Raw genomic sequence first — 20,308 nt, 5'->3', positions numbered from 1 at the left:
ATCTTGTATAAAACCAAGGAGACTTATACTTAGTGGGTGGGGGGGGTTATTTCATAAAATTTATTTATTTAGATATTTTACTCTATGATTTTCTTTCAAAGTAATAACGTGGGAATGGGGGCAAGAGGATGACAAAGTAACCTATATTTTGATGCTGCCTCTATTTGGACCATTATCTCAGTTGTGGATAGAAAATAAATTCTTGATAAACTTATTAAATAAAATAATATAGATAAGATAGATGGATTTGATCATGTGAATGCTTAAAAGTTCTCTCTAATGGAAATCCAATATAATCAAAAGAAAGGCAACAGATTAGAGAAAGAAATTTCCATGGTAAATATATTCAAAGCTTGCAATCCAGGAACAGTTCCAAACTCATAAGGACAACACCCAGTCCACAGTAGAATAGTAGTCAAAGAATATAAGCAAACCATCTATAATAGAGGAAGCACAAGTTATAAATAATCACTTCTTGAAAGAATGCTCATTTTCCCTAATAGAGAAATGTATATTTAAGTCACAACTTATAATCACCAAAAAGAATTTTTAAATGGACAGATATTGAAGAGACGTGTTACAAGCTTAAACATATATTGATGATGAAGTTGTAGATTGGTGAATAGCCTTTACCCAGTAATTCTATTAAAATTATTTCTTAACTGAAAGGGAAAACAACTTTTTATATAAAAAAATTATAATTATATTGTTTATAACAGGGAGAAAACTAACAACAACCCAAATTTGTAGTTAAATTAGTTGAAAAAAAGTGGTATTTTCTTATAATTAGTGGGTAGAATCAGAATTATTAAAATGACAAAGTATGTTTTGATGGGTCTATGATTTCATTTAGTATGACCAGTTCAAGGAAATAGGGATGTATTTTTATAGGAAATAATGTGGAGCAAATAAAAGTAGAATTAGCATAACAGGAGTCATACTGGCTATAACTATTAAAAAATTATTCATGCATACTGCTGTGACTATACAAAGAGATTATAATGGGGCACAATGGAATAATTGATAGACTTTTATTAATATGTTACATTATGTTCTGTTTTGTAAATAGTTTTGAATATGTAGTTCAAATTAAACTATGTTATGTTTAGTTCATAATTAAAACTATTTTGAAAAAAATGATGATTGAATGGAAGGAAACTATGTTATGTTTAGTTCATAATTAAAACTATTTTGAAAAAAATGATGATTGAATGGAAGGAGAAAGTTAAACTAATTGCTAGAATGGGAAATTCAGTTGTCCATGAGATTTTCATCCATAATAATAATTAACTTGGTTTAATTTTGTGAATAGAAATTTCACCAACTCCCAATTATCAGTCTGTAGGCAGAAGATTTTCAAATCTATTTGTCTAGCCATAACATCCATTCTGACTTCTATTCTCAAATTTCTGACTGTCTACTGGATGTTCCTTAGACATCTTAAACTCAACATGTCCCAAATTAAAATTATCTACACACACACACACACCTTTTTCTTTATCTAACTTCACTTATTGTTTTTGAAGGTATAACATGCTCCGAGTCAACCAGAAACAAAACTTAGGGGTCATCCTCAACTCTTCCTCCTGCTCCCCATATCCATTCCATTGCCAGGTTTTCTCATTTCTACCTTTGTGACTCTCATCATTTCACATCTAGGCTATAGAAATAACCTTCAGGTTTATCTTGTTATCTCAGCTATTTCTCCACTAAAGCCCATCTTCCATTCGCCTAATAAATTGATTTTCTTAAAATACAGGTCCTACCCTTCTGAATCCAATTCTTCCTGTGCAACAAGAGAACTGTTTGGTTTGCACACATATATTGTATCTAGGATATACTATAACATATTTAACATGTACAAGACTGCCTGCCATCTAGGGAAGGGAGTGGAGGGAGGGAAGGAAAAAGTCAGAACAGAAATGAGTGTAAGGGATAATGTTGTAAAAAAATTACCCATGCATATGTTCTGTCAATAAAAAGTTATAATAAAAAAAAATTAAAGGTCCTATCTATCACTTCCCTATTCAACAAACTCTGCAGGATCAAATATAAAATTCTCTGTTTGGTGTTTAGAACTTTTCATAATCTCTCTATCACCTTTCCTACATTCTCTTATTACTCCCTGCTTTTTATTCTTCAGTCTAAGGATGCCTTGCAGTTGCTCAAATGAACATTTTTCCACTCTGCATTTTTGCTGGGTGACCTCTGTGTTTGGAACTCTCTTTTCTTTACCTTTATCTCCTGGCTTCCTCCAAGACTCAGCTAAAGCCTCTTCAGGGACCTTTCCTGTCACCTTTAATCTCAGTACTTTTTTTCTGCGATTATCTTCAGAGTATCCTATACATGTAGTTGTTTGCATGGGACTATGATCTCCTTAACAACACAGATTATTATTATTATTTACCATTTTTTGTATCTTCAGCCCTTAAGCACATGTCACATAATGGATATTAGATAAATGGTTGTTTGCTGACTTGCTGGCAGATAGTATAACATTTCCATGACCTATCTCACAAGTTGTCTTGGGAAAGTGATTGATAAACCTTAAAGCATTATATAAGTAGAGGTTATTATTATTATTATTACTAAATAATAGCCACAATGGCAAATTGACTTGGGCTCACAGCTGTTAAAATAGATGTTATCTAGGTTAAAACACACTGTTTAAAAACCAGTTTTCCTTTAAAGAAAAGTATTTGTGTTTGTATATGTATATATGTATTTTTGTTGTTCAGTCATGTCAATCATGCCAGACTCTTTGTGATCCCATTTTGTAGTTTTCTTGGCAAAGACTAGAGTGGTTTGCTATTTTCTTCTCTGGTTCATTTTACAGATGAGGAAACTGAAGCAACCAATGTTAAATGATTTGTCACACAACTAGTCAATATTTAAAGCTGGATTTGAACTCTGCTTTTCCTGACTCCAGACCTGGAACTCTATATACTACACTACCTAGTTTTCCTTTTTTGTGTATTTTTGGGTCCCTGTTTATTATAAATTTTACTGCTATAAAGTTTGTATGATGCAATTTAAAAATAATAAAGCATACAGTATTCTTCACTGTAAATTCCAAGCAGTCAGTTGATTTTCCCAGAATCTTTTTATTGACTTTTACCAAATTCTTATACCTTTAGCCAATCAGTGGTTGCAATTCAACCATGATTTAATAAGTGAAGTTAGATCTCAATCACTTAAATTAAGTGAAGTAGGATCTCAATTTGGAAAAAGCTCTTTTCCAGATACATTTATTGTCCTTAAATCTGATATGTGATCTACTATTTAATCTACTTCTTACCTTTATAAAACAGGATACAGTATATAAGAGTTGCTTATATTCATAAACTAAAACCTCTTTCTGCTTTAACATGACCAATTAAAATAGTACTTACTTTTTTTTTGTATATGGTTGCAGGGATTGGAACATTATTTGATCATAGATTATTATATCTGTAAAATTCCCAACATTATTAAAATCAACTTCATGTTTTACAATTTAACATTAGTTCTTTATAAAGCCAAGTGTATTGTTCTAATAAATACCTAAGAAGAACATTACATTTATTGCTTTTATTATATAGAATGTCTTTAAACTTATATGAATTAAAGAATTCGACCAATTTCAAAATTTTCCCAAATGCTCTTCTGGTAATGACTTTGACTTTTGTTTCTTCAGTGTTAGTTGATCTTGACTAGAATGCATTTGAAAGTAATGAAAATTCTTCAAGAATGTCAGTCATTAAAGCAAGGTTTTACAAGAAATTAATTTAGCTAATCTCTTTGCCAAACAAGAATAAAAATGAGAAAAATGCAGGATTTACCTTCATTTAGTCCTAGTATTGAACTAATTTTAATATATTTTTTTTTACTTATAAAGAACTATAAATTTTAAGTTGTTCTTTTTAGCTTGGTTTTATTTTTTTTTTATTAGATTGGTGATAAATAAAATAAACTTTATCCAGAAATATTTTAAAATTGTGAACTTTATTATTTCAGGTAGTGATAATTGTAGTTGATTATTTAAACAGTGCCCAATAATGATTTTAGGAAAATTTTCTAACATTTCTAATTACTAAGATTTTCTTTTCAACACTGTATTAGCACAGTCAGAACAAAATATGATCAGTTTGCTTTCAAATATTCTTAAAATCACATTCATTTAAAGTAGACAGTGTATTGAAAATATATTCTATTCTGTTTGACACCAGTTCTTCTAAGGTAACAAATAGAAAGGCCTTGGTCTCCCATTTCATCCAGGATCATCTCTTGTTGTCTTGATCAATATCTGGCCACTGGACTCAGATGGCTCTGGAGGGGAAAGTGAGGCAGGTGACCCTGTACAGTCTTTCCTCACTTAATTAAATCCAATTCATTTGCACATCATAATAGCATTATCTCCCTGATCCCCTTTCAAGGATCCTCTTCAAGAAAAAGGACAAATTACAGTGAACAAGTGTTTCACTAAATCTGCTTGAAGTTTTTTATTTAATACTGTAACCTTTCAGAGAATTTCATGCCCTAATAGGATAAGCACTATGTTTTTTTCCATGAATTACATGAATTTTTTGTTTTCACTGAAGGCTGTTTTCTTTCATTGTTCTTATACCACTTCTTGAGAAGGAAGTTCAGATTTCAGATTGTATCATTTCCTTCAGAAAAAAAAGCATAGTCAAAATAAAGATTTGAGATTAAAAAAAAAAGAACTAAGGACAAACAGCAACAATAACAGTATTACTCATACAGGAGCTGTTTGAATTGCCTATGTTTAACAACAGCTCTCAAATTAACAATTAGCTCTAGCACACAACTGCACTTGTTGTAATCCCAAGTTCAGTGGCACTAGTGCAAACTGCAAAATAAAGTTCCCTTTTTCCTTAGGACCAAACCCTTTTATTTTCTGCTTTTCTAGTTCAGGAAGTAGCTTCCTTCTGCCTCCCATTCTGCTTTGCTTATTACCACTCCCAAAAGCATGAGATCATTTTATACTGACTTGAATGGGAAGTTCTTTTGATAAAATGAGACCTTAGATTTCAGAATAGAGAGTGAAAGAGTTAGGAAATATTAGGAAAATGATACTATCCATTCAACTGATTTCTTTTTTTCTTAAAAATGGGATCCTAAAATTTAAAGTTAAATAGTAATAGAATTAAAGGTAAATGAGTCAAATTAATGAAAATGAAGAAACTGAAACCCCAAGAATTTATCTGATTTGCCCAAACTCCCACAGGTAATGCCAAAATAGGGTTGGATTTGAATCCAAATCCTCTGGCATCAGATTTTCGTAATACTTCTCATTTGCATGCCTTCATCATGAAACTGAAAAGCTCAGGACTGTTGATTATAATTAAATAGTACATGTATTCCTCAACAATAGTAATGATAATTATAATAGCTCATTTTTGCAGTATAGAAGTCAGACCTAGTAGCAAATCTAAGACACAAACCCAGGTCTTCTGATTTAGGTTGTGTTATTCTTCCATCAAACAGTTTCTCATTTCTAGCTGAGTAGAAGTGTGGTTTCTATCCATGGTTGAGAGAAAAAAAGAGAGAGTATGAAATTCTGAAAAATGAATTTTTATTTACTTTAAATGTATGCTTGTTATAATAGGCTGGGGAGGCAGGGACAAGTTAAATTAAAGAATAAAGTATTTCAGCCCCCTGTGTTTTCCCCCATCCTCCAAATAATGGGAATTATGGAATAGATCTGACTTTTGTCTCTAGTCCTAGCAAGTGGAGGTTTGGCACTTGTGTACTACACTTGGACATGTCTTGGATTTTTTAATCTGTGACTAGAGAAGAAATATAGTAACAAGTACACACCCTGAGGATTTCATTGATCCATTGTGAGCACATGGATTTGTCAGTATTTTCATTGATAAATGGCAGAAATAGTGCATTGGAGGGCAGTTAAATGGTGCAGTAGATAGAGCACCTGGACTGGACTCAGGAAGATCTGAATTCAGATATGGCCTCAGACTTACTAGCCATGTGACAATAGGCAAGTCATTTCACCCCATTTGCCCTAGTTTTCTCATCTATAAAATGAGCTAAACAAGGAAATGGCAGACCACTCCAATATCTTTGCCAAGAATTTGATTTTCAAGACAAAAATCAAATTGTGATTTGAGATTCTTGGTTGAAAGTATTCCAAATATTGAAGAACTTTGGGGAAAAAAGAGGAAGAGGGTTTCTAGTTCCTTCTTGTCTCATACCCTCTGGCCTTTGCTTTAGATTTATCCTGATAAATGAAAAAGAGACTCCAAAAAATGTAATTCATTCCTACCAGAACTACTTTCATTTAATTTTGAGACATTATCTGGACCCTTTCTGGGTTAGTACTTGTTAAAATTAAGAAGCTGGTATTTTGGGGTAGTCAACACTCATTAAAATACTTGTGGGTTCACCTGTGGAGCAAAAACCTATATGGTTTTCCTCAGAGGAGAAGGTGAATTCCTGCCAATAAGTAGGGAGGAAGGAAGAAAAAAGCGAAGAGGGCATTTTAGATTTAAATACTTGGGTATTGTATGCCCTGAAGAGCCAGGAGAGGTGAATAGAGCCATTTAGAACTCTTGTTTTTGTTTTTTGTTTTTTGTTTTTTTGTTTGTTTTGTTTTGTTTTGCTTTTGTTTTTTTTAATTCATCAAGATAATTTTGAAAAATGCCCCTTTCTGGTGGGGGGAGTTATTACTCTGTCTCCCCTCCAGGGTTCCCTTTGTAGAAGCTACAATTGGGACATTACCTCATTGGGAAGCATTTACTTGTTGCCACCTGGCAAAGAACAAAGGGCATGGTCCAGAGACTGGAGAGGAAATGGGTTTTAAGCTGGGGGATCAGAAAAAGCGTAATGGACTAGCAAACGGGAGCAGTGTGTTCTAGCAAGGAAGATTGGGTGGTCAATCAGTTCTCCATTTGTGACTCCAGTCATGTTAATGTGAACTTAGCTCATAGCTAGGTACACCTGAGTCAGTCAATACAGGATGTGTTTGCTGGTTTAGTTATTCTGGAATCTTGCCCGGGCACAAAATGTTCAGAGGCTTAGTAAATTCTTGGGAAGATAAGGGGTTTTGTTTCACTCTATGCCCTTGAATTTGTCCAATTTTTAGAAAGCAGTTTATAGAGAACAATAGCTACTGGCCCTGTTTTTTTTTTTTCTTAATTATTACTTCTTAGTTTTATTTTTATCCTTGTTTCTTTACCACAGTCATTTACTGATACCTCCTTCCTTTTCTAAGAATTCTGCCTTGTAAAAAAAAAAAGAAAGAAAACGAAAGAAAAACAAGTAAAATTAAGAGACAAAAGCCAACTGTACCTAAAAATGTAACATTCTGTACCCATGGTGCTCCTACCCCCACTTCTGTACTGAAAGATGTGTTTCATATTCAGTTTTCCAGAGTCAAGATTGTTTATTGCAGTTCATCTGAATTAGATGCTTTTTAGTGTTATTTTCATTTATGCTATGGTAATTGTTGAGTATATTGTACTTATGCTTCTGTTTTCTTTGCCCTGTATCTGTTTATATAGTTCTCTTCCTTTTTTGAATTCTTTATCCATATCACACTGGTGATTCACCTGGTGATCTTATCAGCTTCTGTACTGTAACATTTATATTATAATTCTCAAATCTGCTTTTCCTAACCTTTCTGTTGACCTCTGATCTCAGATTTCCAATTGCCTTCCAGACATCTCATAATAATCTCTATATGTTTACTCTTTAAAGCTATAATTTGCAGAGAAAGTACTGATCTGTGTTGTGAGAGGAATTCTCCTCACCAGAGTTTACCTATACCAGTGAGGTCCCAGATCCAGTCCCTGACTTATTATCCTTCAAAAATTCAACCTGGGGGAGCCACAGATACGGAATATTGCATGTATTTGCCTAATTCACCTGAAAGTTCATTTCATTTATTTGTTAAAGTTTTTTTTTTTTTTAATTCTTTTATAAGGGATGGATAGGAGAGACATTTGACAATGAAGATGATGTAAAAATCAAACAAATTTTAATTAAGACAGTAGTCCGACAGTAGACTGTAATTTAATTAAGTCTATTGTCATTTAGTGTTATCTGGGCCTCTTCTTGGTTTTAGCAAGATTTCATAAAGACTTTGATTAACTAAACTTGAAGCCTTCACTAACCTTAAAATGGAAAATTGTTTTCACTCTTGGTTGAAGAGACTACAGCAGAAAGGAATTTTATGTTGATATTGATAATATCAGTTTTAGAAAACTTTACATCTTCATTTAAGAGGTAAAGTTTGAATCAAATAATAAATGCTTTAGAGTTAGATTATATTATGTATTCAATTTTTATGATATATGTATTTTATATTAGATTTGCTCTTTTCCAAAGAAGAGAGAGATTATTTGATAATAATGATGGATCCTTAGGTCTATTATCTTTTTCTTTAGAGGCAGGTAGCATATTCATAATCAGTCCTCTGAAATCATGATTGATTTAATTAGAATTAATTGTCTTTAATTAGATCATCCTTTGAAATCAGGGTGATGGCAGGAATTGATAGGATTAAAACTTCATAGGTAGAATTGCTGTGGAAAAGGCACCAGCTCTGGATTTAAATCCAGTCCCTGAGTACTACTCAAAATAGCTCGCGTTTATTTATATAGTTCTTTAAGGCTTACAAAGTACTTCACAAATAATTCATTTTATCTCATAATAATCAGAGATGCAGTAAGTGATATTTTTATTATTGTGTTATTATCATCATTATTATCATACCCATTTTATAGATGGGAAAACTGAAGCAGAATGGGAGTAAGTAATTTGACCAGAATAGCAGTAAGTGCCCAAAAACAGATTTAACTCAGTTCTTTCCATTTCCATGTCTATGCTATTTCATTGCTTTTTTGTGACTTTGGGTGAGGTACATAGCCTTCCGAAGCCACAATTAATTGACTTAGATTTATTGTTTTTTCTTCCTAAGATCAAATACTAATGTTTAGAAAACTGTTATGCTATAAGAAATGATAAAAGGGATGATTTTGGAGAAACTTGGGAAATTTTATATGAGTTGACATAGTGAAATGAATGTAAGATCAATTTTAACATAATGTAAAAACAAAAAATTTTGGAAGACTGTAGAACTCTAATTAAATCAATGACCAACCATGATTCCAGAGAACTGGTTTTGAGACTTGCTACCCAATATCTAAAGAGAAAGATGATGGGCTTTTAGGGTGTAGATTGAGACATACGTTTTTGGACATGAGCAAAAATTTATTTTGCTTGATTTTACATGTTTCTAACAAGGATTTTATTTTATTTTTTTCTCAGTTGGGTGGAGGTGAAAGGGAGAGAAGTCTGATTTTCGTTGATTGAAAAAATAAAATTTAATTTTAAAAAGAGAAGAAAGGCCATCAAACACATTCAGGTTCAATCATTCTTTCTACAACAAAGAAACATTTTAGTTTCTCTGATAATTATAAGGTATGTTGGAGAAGATTGATGATATGTTTGTACTTCTGAATAAATAGGGAAAAGTATTATTGTAGATATGCAGAACACAATGTGATCTTTACCTTGTTTTGTCATCATAATCCCAAAGATTTTGCTTATTTTTTAGTTGAATTTTGTTTTATTTTCAAGATTCAAATTATCTTTCTCCTATTACCTTCTCTTCCTTCTTCTACCCCAAATAAGATAACAAGAGAAATACAGACTCCATTAAAAACACATAGTCAATCAAAACAAAATTCTTTCTTGGCTATGTCAAAAAAAAAAATCTCAATCTATCTTCTGAGCCTACAATGATTAGCATTTTTCCCCTTGAGTCCCCTATAATGGTGATTGGTCATTGTGTTGATTAGAATTTCTAAAATTTAAACTTGTTTATCTTGATAATATTGCTCCTGGTTCTGCTCCCTTTATTCTACATCAGTTCATACATGTCTTCCCAGATTTCTCTCAAACCATCCTATTCATTATTTTCTTACTGCAAAAAAAGTGATCATTTATATGCCAGAAACTTATCCAGTCATTCCAATATTGATAAGCACGATTTCAAATTCCCAATTCTTTGCTACCATTAAACCTAGGAGTATTTTGCATAAAGTGAGAGCTTTAAAAAAATATTGAATTAAAAGATTAATTGATGTTTTATAGCCAGCCCTGGTTGGAGATGGATGGGGAAAATAATTAAAGGGAAATTAGTCTGAAAAAATAATTCCTAGAAGGAATATAAAGGTCTTTTTAAAAACAGAGGCTGAAAGGAGCCTTTGTGGAATGACAGTAGCTGGGATTGTAAGAATGTACCACCCTGCCCAATCTAGTTTTTGTACGTCTGTTTTAAAATGAAGGGAAGTGTTGGTTTCTGGGCTAGGATCACAAGCTGAGGATCTCAGAGACTCAAGCTGGATCAAAAATTGTTATTTATCACAATCTAGGAGATGGCTCTAGAGCTGAAAGGCACTTACCTCCATAGCCATCAACTCCAATTACCTTATATTTTACAGAGAAAAATACTCAGACCCAGGAATATAAAGTGAATTATTCAACTGTTAAAAGGGTGTAAAGGACAAAAGGTCTAAAGAACGCTAAGATAGTACATTGACTATGAGCCAGTGGACATGAAACAGGTTGAATGATATACTAACTAAAAATTTCTCATAAAAAATGATGGTGTGAAAATTATTATACAACTACAGTTGTAGGAAACTTCATTTCTTACCCAAGATTTGGTGAACTGTATTCTTGAAAAGCATAATGAGTGAGATTGTTTTCTTTTCCTGAACTAACACCTGGTCCAGAGAGGGAAGAAATCCAGGGGAATGAGAAGTTCAGGAGGAAGTAAGACTGCTCTAACTAAATTGGGCTGTGGTTTGTTCTTTTCTTCACTTGGTGGTGTATGACTTGTGCAGGAAACTTGGAAACATGCCATTGAGAAAGCCAAACATATGCCTGATCCCTGGGCCGAATTTCATCTCGAAGATATCGAAACTGAGTGTGCTAACCGTCACAGGTCAGTGATGTTCCTGATTTTTTCAAAATGGCTGCAGGTGGGCCCCAGAGGAAGTCTGGGGAAGGGTAGGATTGAGAGACTGGTGCCTTATTTTTCCTTGGTTGAATATCACGTGTTCAAAATAAAGCCAGTCATCTCCAGATGCAGAGCTCAGTGGATTAGCCATTCAAGCTATATAAGTCCTATCTAAACTAGTCAGAATTGGAGTACAAGACAGGTTAGTAAGAAATTTCTGGAGATCCCAGAAACCTGGAGTCTGATCTGGACTCTGCCACTGGCTTACTTTCTGTGTGATTTTGGACCTTTTTTCTCCTAATGTGAACTTCATTTTCTCTTTATAAAAAATGAGTATGAAGGGCAGCTAGGTGGTTCAGTGGCTAGAGCATCAGCCCTGAAGTCAGGAGGACCTGAGTTCAAATTTGGTTTCTCAGACTTAAGACTTTCTATTGTGTGACCCTGGGCAAGTCACTTACCCCCAATTGCCTCAGCCAAAAAAAAAAAAAAAAAAGTGAGCGTGGATCTCCTTTGGCAGTGAGAAAAAAATACTAAATTTGGAGTTAGGAGTTTCTGTTAGCTGTGAGATTTTGATCAAATCTTTTAGTCTCTCTCTACCTTAGTTTTCTGAAGTGTAAATAGAGTATTTGACCTGGAAGGTCCCTTATACTTTAGTTCTTTGAAATATAGAGTATTTGACCTGGGAGGTCCCCTCTATCTTAACCTATTATCCATGAACACTAATATCATTTTCAGCTTGAAAATTCTTTGATTTTGGACATGCCACAGACATCTTAAACTCAGTATATCCAAAGAAAGAATTCAGCATTTTCCTCCCCACACTCTTTCCCTTCCTCCTGAATCTTCCTCTGGATGTCACCCAGAACAACAACCTCAGTATAATCCTGACTCCTCACTCTCACCCAGTCAACTCTTGTCACAGCAGTTCTCATATATGTCACTTTCTTTCCTGCCCTGGTTGAAGCTTTCATTCCCTCTCACCATATGATTTCAGTAATCTCCAAACTGCTCCATTGGTTTCAAGTCTCTCCCAACTTCACCCCATCTTTCCCTCAGTTCAAATGTATTCAGCACTATTCAGATATTAGTTACTATTATGAATAATACTACATAGTTATTTACATGTTGTCTCCTCCACTAGTCTGAGCAATCTGAGAGCAAGAACTGTCTTTTTTTTTTTTTTTTTTTTTTTGGTAACTTCAGTGCTTAGCACAATGATTGGCACATAGTAGATACTTAATATTTGACTGACTTTACTTCAAAATTTCAAGGATCATGACTTCATCAATTAATATTAAAACCCTTCTGTGACTTGTAGATGGCCTTTAAGTGATACTTCATTCTCAGTGCCTACACAAGGGCCTAGTACATAGTAGGCACTTAATAAATACTTGTCATTTGATTAAATGATAAAAAACTCAACTTGCCACAGCCAAACTGGTGATGAACATTTCGTGACTTAGCTAGACTGCCCTTCAAACGACACCAAAGACGGAGAAATCAGTTGCTATCATATGAGTTTGATAAATCAAAGAGCAGATACAGTGAGAGCTTCAAGGAGGGAGAGAGGTGGTTTCTGTCTGGGAGATGGAGGAAGCCTTCCAGAAAGAGATTGCCTAAAAGGTTGGGATAGGAAAGATTTCAGATGTAGAAATTGGAATGAAGGAGTGCAAAGCATCCTGTAAATAGACAGAGGTAACAAAGGATGGCATAGAGCACATTGTGAGCAGGAAAGGAAGTGACAGAGATATAATCAGTAGATTCATGGGACGTAGACTTAAATCTTAGAGCTAGAAGAGACTCCAGGCTATCCTCCGCTCAACTGGAATGATCTTCCTAAATCATAAGTCTGACCGTATCACCTCCTAACTCAGTAAACTTCAGGGGCTCCCTCTTACCTCCAAGGTCAAGTACAACTTTCCGTTTAATATTCAAAGCCCTTTATAACATATCCTCCCCCAGCTTTCTAGTCTTCCTATTACTTATATCACTCCCATTGTAATCTAGTGACTGGTGGTTTTCCTCCTGCAAGAAACTCCATTGTCTGATTTCAGGAATTTTTCATTGATTATTTCCCATCCTTAAGGATGCGATGGATAGTTTTGGGCCTGGAGTCAGAAAGACTTCTCTTTCTGAGTCGAAATCTGGCTTCAGATACTTCCTAGCTATGTCATTTTACTCTATTTGCCTCAGTTTCCTGATCTGTAAAATGAACTGGAGAAGGAAATAGCAAACCACTGCAGTATCTTTCCCAGGAAAACCCCAAATGGGGTCATGAAGAGATGGACATAGCTGAAAAACAATTGAATAATAATTCCCATGCTTGAAATTCTTTCCTTCCTCATCTCTTCTTCCTGGCTTCCTTCCAACCCCAGATAAAATCTTACTTCTACAGAAAGCATTTCCCAATCCTGAATTCTAGTGCTTTCTCTCTATTGATTATATTCAATTTATATATTTTATATATTTCTTGTTTGTATGTAACTTTTATTTTATTTTTCTCAATTACATATAAAAAAATTTGACACTCATTTTAAAAAATTTGTATTCCAAATTCTCTCTCATCTTCCCTCCTTGAGAAGGCAAACAGTTTTACATAAATTTTAATGTGAAGTCATGCAAAATATATTTCCATGTTATCCATGTTCCAAAAGAAAACACAGACCAAAAAAAGTCCCAAGAAAAATAAATTTTCAAACTCCAATCAGTTCTCCATCTCCATCAGTTCTTTCTCTGAAAATGGATGGCATTTTTCCATTATAAGTCCTTCAGAATTCTCTTGCATCATTGTATTGCTGAGCATACAATTACAGTTGATTATCTTACAGTATTGCTGTTACTGTTACACGTAAGCTTTTTGCATGTTGTCTGCTCTAATAGACTGTGAGCAGCTTCCTAAGAGGTTGAATTTTCTTTGTATTCCCAGGGCTTAGCCCAATACCTGGCACATATTTACTTAATATGTATTTATTGACTGACACTTTAATTTTACAGGTCAGGGAACTGAAGTTCCTTCCTAAGGTTAGCCTTTGAGTTTACAACCCAGAATCACATGGGTTGTTAACATTACGGGTGGAATTTGAACTCGGCTCCTCTGACTTCAGAGCTAGGTGTTTCCGTTGTACCCTGAATAGTTCAGTTTGGATTCAGATAGTATCCAAAGTCTGGAAAGGTAGATTCAAGCTATATTCTAGATGGCCTTGGGTTCACTCATCAATTTATCTAATAGTAGAAGTAGTAGGGACATCAGGAAACTTTAGTCAAATTTTTCCATTTCTCAGATAAATAAACTGAAGCTTGGAAACTGCTTGAGAGAAGTACTGACTTTTGTATCCCCAGCACTTGGCACAATGCCTGGCACATAGTAGGTGCTTAATAAATGTTTAGCGATTAATTAATGTTGAAGATCATACAGATAATAAATGATGGAGTTAGGATTGAAACTCAGTTTTCTTTGTTTCCAAACTAACACACTTTCCTATCCTCCCCCCTCCTTTTTTTAGTGTCATGTGTTTTTATTTTATTTTTTATAAAGCTTTTTTTATTTTCAAAACACATGCATAGATAGTTTTCAACATTCACTCTTGCAAAACGTTCCAGATTTTTTTTTCTCCTTCCCTTCCCCTCACCTCCTCTTCTAGACAGCAGATAATCCAATATAGGTTAAACATATACAGTTCTTCTATATATATTCCTGCAATTATGCTGCACAAGAAAAACCAGTCTCTCAAAACTTTTTTTAAAAATTAAAAATCAGTCTATTTCCTTATCTTGGATGATGCAGGGGCGGGGGGGGGGGGGGGAGCGGGAATCTGTTATTCGAGCAAGTTAGCATCGAGACTGGTCCTCTGATTTCCATTGCTGTGTCAGTCCAGTCTCTAAGCCATAAACACAAGAAACACCCTTGGGAGGGGTCAGAGCCCGTTCAGCACAGATTGTGCCTCTTTCTGCCTGAAATAGTCATTCTTTGGCTGAATGGGCAGGGCTTTGGGGCCTAGAAGTTAAGATCCTTGGAGCCAGTTCTTCCAAAAGGTCCGCCTAAGAGAAAATGTGACAGACGTGCCATGGCAGGGCAGTCTGTGTCCTTTCTCTATATAGCACGGTCTCTCCCCTCTGCTGGGCAGACATATGCTGTTTATTTTGTAACATGAGTAAGCTGACCTTCCCTGGGTCTGGGTGTTGCCTCTAAGGATACCCTGGGATTTCTAAATTGAACAGAATTTTCCCTGAAAATAGGTCTAGAAGAAGCGAAAGTCTTTGTCAGCCATGGGTTTCCTCAACCCAGGGCTAAAGTGAAGCTGATTTGGTTCCTGTCCCCTATGACCCTCATCCTTCCTCTCTGCTTTTAGCTTTTTCTTTTTCTGCTCCTTCTATTAAACAGAAATCTCCTCACCCTGGCTTCCATAGGATGTTAACGTTTGAATTAACTTTTTATTTGTAGAAAGCATAGATTTAGAGGAAGGCAAAGAAAGGGAGGATAAAAAAATTTTATCAGAATTCCTTGCATTATTGTCCAATCTTATTTTTTCTTATTTTCTTTCAATTGAGGGAGATAGTTTGGAAAAGCAGAAAGAGCACTCACTGAATTGGGAGTCTAGTCCCTATATTGCCACCAATTAGCTCTCAGTCAAATCATTTCTCTTTTCTTGACCTCAGAAAATGAAGGCTTTAAGACTAGTTCTTTGCATGATTTTCATCCTTGATTATCTCATCATAGCTTCTAGTTTCTTCCAGCTCTAAAATTCTCTGAGCCTGTAAATGATAACCTAAAGCACAGAATTACTCTTAATATGATATCCCAGTACAACTTAAACTGATTTACCTATGTATAAAGTCTTCTTCTTTGAGTATGGTGCTATCCATTTTAAATTTCAAGTATTATTTTTGTTACTGAGCTCTGGAAATTAATTTTATTGTACAGGGTCTTTTTTGTTTCCTTCATTTTTGTGAGGACGTTAGTTCCCTTCCTGTGAAAATGTTGTATCTGATTCTTCAGACCATAGAGTTTTCTTGGTAAACATACCACAATAATTTGCCATTTCATTCACCAGATCACCTTTTATCAGAACTCTCCACTATGAACTGTCCATCTTGGGTAAATAGCATAGTTCACACTGTTATTGAGTTATGCAAATACCTCCACCACAATAAGACAATGATCCAGAATTGGTAAGAGGATATTCTCAGGATTAAAATTTTCATACCTTTTCGTTTTTAAAATTCAGAATGACTAATGGAATCTCAAGGGAATGCTCCAAGTAGCCTAAGTCAAAATAAAAAAAAAATTACTTTAAAAAATCTTCTTGCTAAGACATTCCTTTATGCATAGCATGATTTCATCCTTAATTATCTAATCGTAGCTTCTGTATGTTAGTTATTATATAATAATTTTCCTAAAAAGCAAATCCAATCTTTCATTTTCCTTTTAATCATCAAATTAACTTGCCCAACCTTCTGAATGTGCTCTCCCTTTTGCAGATATCATCCTGTCCTCTACCAAGGGATTCATAATACTTGCACATTAAATAACACCTTCTACTTACATAATGTTTTTTTCTTTTTTCTTTTTTTAAACATGTGCAATTCTTCTACATATATTTCTACAGTTATGCTGCACAAGAAAAATCAGCTCAAAAGGGGGAAAATGAGAAAGAAAACAAAAAGCAAGCTAACAACAACAAAAAAGTGAAAATATTTTGTAGATTTGTTGTTTAAGTTCAGAATGGAACAGCTAGGTAATACAGTGAATAGAGTGACAGGCCCAGACTCAGAAGACTTATCTTCCTGAGTCCAAATCCAGCTTCAGATACTTACTAGCTGTGTGACTCTGAGAAAGTCATTTAATCCTGATTACCTCAGTTTCCTTCTCTGTAAAATAAACCAGAGAAGGAAATGGCAACACTCTGGTACCTTTTCAAATGAGGTCACAAAGAGTCAGACACAAGTGAAAAAAGAGGGAACAAGTTGAAAATGAAAAAAATATATGTATTTTTTTCTTCAAAAGTGATTATGGACTTTGAGAAGCAACAGATATTCTTAAGGTGCTCAAAATTAAGCAATTTTAAAAGGAAAATATCAGAATAATGATAGACTTTTCAGGCAGTGTTGTCTTGTAGGTAAGAGAATGAACTTGTATTTAGGAAGAATTGAAATTGAATTTCACCTCTAATGATAGTAAGCAATGTGACTCTAGGCTTAACTCTCAAAGACCTTTTATGTTTCAGAAAATAATGCTGACCTGCTTTGGCAGGAGTTTTCCTCATTAGAGAGTTCATTATGTCATTGAAATCACAGGCCCATAGGGAAACATTGAGACTTGACCATGGTTACCCTGTTTCTGGGTAAAAATAATCATTTCCATATATTCTATAGAAAAGTAAGAGAGGACAGCTAGGTGATACAAAAGTCAGAGAAGGAAGGCTAGATGGTGCAGTGGATAAAGCACCAGACCTGGAGTCAGGAGGACCTGAATTCAAATCTGACCTTGGATATTTAATACTTCCTAGCTGGGTGACCCTGGGCAAGTCACTTAACCCCATTACCTCAGCAAAGAAAAAAGTAATAGAGAGATCTAGCCATGAAAATGAATCTCTGTTATGGAGAGTTTGTTGTTCTTTTCAAATATACAATAAAATCAATATGTAATTTGAACAAATATCAATTTTCTTTCCTTCCAGCATCTTGTTAAAAAAAGGAAAGAAAAGAAACTCTTGTAACAAATATTCATAATTAAGCAAAACACGTTCCTATTATTGGCCATGAATAATCCCCCCCAAAAAATGTAAGTCTTATGCTGGGTTTATCATTTTTCTATGAGGAGATAGGTGTTGATGAGGTTCTGGATCACTAAAGGGCTTGTCAGAGAGGCTGAAGTAATAATAAAATTACTTCCTGAGGCAAGCAGAGAAGAGCACTGATGGGGATCGGTCAACCTTGCAGTCCCACCCCCATGGAGTCTTGAGTAACCCCACTTTACTGTATCCAGTAGAAAGCCAAGTTAGGTCAAATACAACCCTCCCCAAGGCTTAAATTTCCAAGTCTGTGGTCTATGCCATCTTTGCTGCATCCCTGTTGGAGTTGCCTGCCACAGCATTCTGCCTCAAAATATCTTTCTCCTTACAGCTAATAATGGCTCTTTTAGGGTGCTAGGCTCCTCTGTGTATCTAACCTGCCAATCAGTGGCGTGCTCACACTTCATGACATATTCCTTTAATGGACTCTTCCAAACACTTTTCCTTGGTAAACCTATTGCTCTCCCAGATCTATTTGATATTTATCATTCCTGGTTATTGTTGGATCTCTCTATTTTGTCTCCTAAATAAACCTAGCTTTTTTTTTTTAATAACTTTGTATTGACAGAAGCCAGGGTAATTTTTTACAACATTATCCCTTGCACTCACTTCTGTTCCAATTTTTCCCCTCCCTCTCTCCACTCCCTTCCCCAGATGGCAAGCAGTCCTATACATGTTAAATAAATAAGCCTAGCTTTTGGTAAAGAAAATGGTCATTGCTAATTCTTCACATGACCAAACCCCAACATTTGGTGCTTGTATCAGTCTCATCCCTCGGTGCTGTCCCTCAAACACACCAGTATCAGTCCTCTGGGATCATGGTTTTCATTGTTCCATGTATAACTTTCAAAGCCATACTCCTTGTCAGGAATTCTTTCTGGCCTTCCTTCTGAAAACAGGAATATTTTTTCAAGAGTCCAGGAAGTTCTACCCTGGCTTTTGGTAAAGCTTTTTTTCTGGGCCCTTTGCTTTTCAGTGATTCAGGGGGTTTCTCAATTGTGCATCTAAATATTGTCCTTCAATATAACATTTTGGGCTAAAATGGAGAAGCCTGTATTAGGAAAAAAATATAAAACTCACTACCTCATCCCCACCCTCACAAATTCCTAAAGCTCTAATTGTGGAATTCTCAATAACTACTCTTATTTAAGTGAAAAAAGGAGTGTTTTGGGTCTTCCCTAAAGGAAACAAGGGTGCGATTTTTGTACTAGATTTGAGAACAGTGAGATCCTGGGGTGATGTTGTGAGGTACCTTTTTCCTGCCCAACATGTCTGGATAAAACCCAAATCATGTTCACAGCCAGCGTGAATTAAGATCAGAGGCCTGAAGACTCCCAAAGAATTGAAAGCCCTGAGTCAGTGAGGAGAAGGAAAAATTAAGCTCAGAGGGTGTGTCCTTGTTTGACAGACACATTGATAATGATTTAATGATAATAATAAGGTTTGCAAAGCATTTTTACTTTGACCCTCACAATAAGCTTGTAAGATTAAAAGTACTCCAGTTAAGCACAAGAATGAATATAACTGACATGCCCAGAGTCAAACAGATAGTGAATATCTAGAAATTAATATTTGTTTCTTCTTTGTTCCAAAAGTCTGGAATCTTATTCACTAAATATGCCTCATATGATTTCTTATAAGCTTGTTTCTTTGTAAAGTGCTTAAGCATGGGTAGCAAGAAAAGCTACATTATGCCATCTGCCTCACTATGTATGGAAAGATTTGGTTCCTATCCAAGTAATTACATATATATTTTGCATCTAAGTATTCTTGGATATATATTATATGTTCAGAGATGATTTGTGTATATGTGTGTATGTGTATACATATATGTGTGTGTACATACATATGTTATATGTTCAGAGAGATGATGGAGGCATGCTGACAAGTGTTTTAAAAAAACACCAGGGAAATGGATGCCTGCTGGAAACTTAATTCTGCATTATTTAATTATTTTTGTTATTTATTTATTATTTAATTTTAATTTATATTATTTTTAAATTTTTAATGTAAATTTATATTATGTTATAATATATAATATAACAAATTTAATATAACATTCATTTATTTATTATTTAATTTTGTATTATTAACACTTTCTTAAGTTTAGAGATTCAGCTTACTACACCAAACCCTGAGCTGTAGGTTTACCGATTTTTGAGGTAGAAAGGCTCACACTAAAAATTTCATAGTCAGGTTCTCATCTGAGCTTACTCCAACACACACTAGATTAGTTCCCTTTCTTCAGGGAGATGGATAGCCTGGTTTTGTGAAAGAAGTAAGTAAGTGTTTGGAAGCAGAGGAGCTGAATTCAAAAAAATCTCAGTATTGAATCAATTAGACAAAAACTCCCAAATACAACCTGTACCCAATTGAGAATCCCTTCTGTAGTAATCCCAGCAAGAAGCCATCCCGCCTTTCCTTGGAGATGTCTGATGACATCGACCTCTCACGGCAGCCAATCTTCTGGGGGGAAAGATATCTTTGTTTTGCTGTTTAATTGTTTGGAAATTTTTCTTTATATCGAGCC

The 20,308-nt window shown here is 34.7% G+C and overlaps 1 protein-coding gene across 3 annotated transcripts in view; it reads left to right on the top strand.

The window, feature by feature from the left end:
* EEF2K (eukaryotic elongation factor 2 kinase) overlaps positions 1-20,308 on the top strand; it is a 77,380-nt gene that overhangs the window by 18,736 nt on the left and 38,336 nt on the right. For all 3 annotated transcript variants that reach the window (XM_031942028.1, XM_031942037.1, XM_031942026.1), the window contains exon 3: positions 10,872-10,972. In XM_031942028.1, the coding sequence (XP_031797888.1) occupies positions 10,872-10,972 (101 nt within the window). The remainder of the gene's footprint in view (positions 1-10,871; positions 10,973-20,308) is intronic.

The sequence above is a fragment of the Sarcophilus harrisii genome, chromosome 1, assembly GCF_902635505.1.
Source record: "Sarcophilus harrisii chromosome 1, mSarHar1.11, whole genome shotgun sequence".
Taxonomy (NCBI): domain Eukaryota; kingdom Metazoa; phylum Chordata; class Mammalia; order Dasyuromorphia; family Dasyuridae; genus Sarcophilus; species Sarcophilus harrisii.
This window is presented reverse-complemented; position numbering and strand designations above follow the sequence as displayed.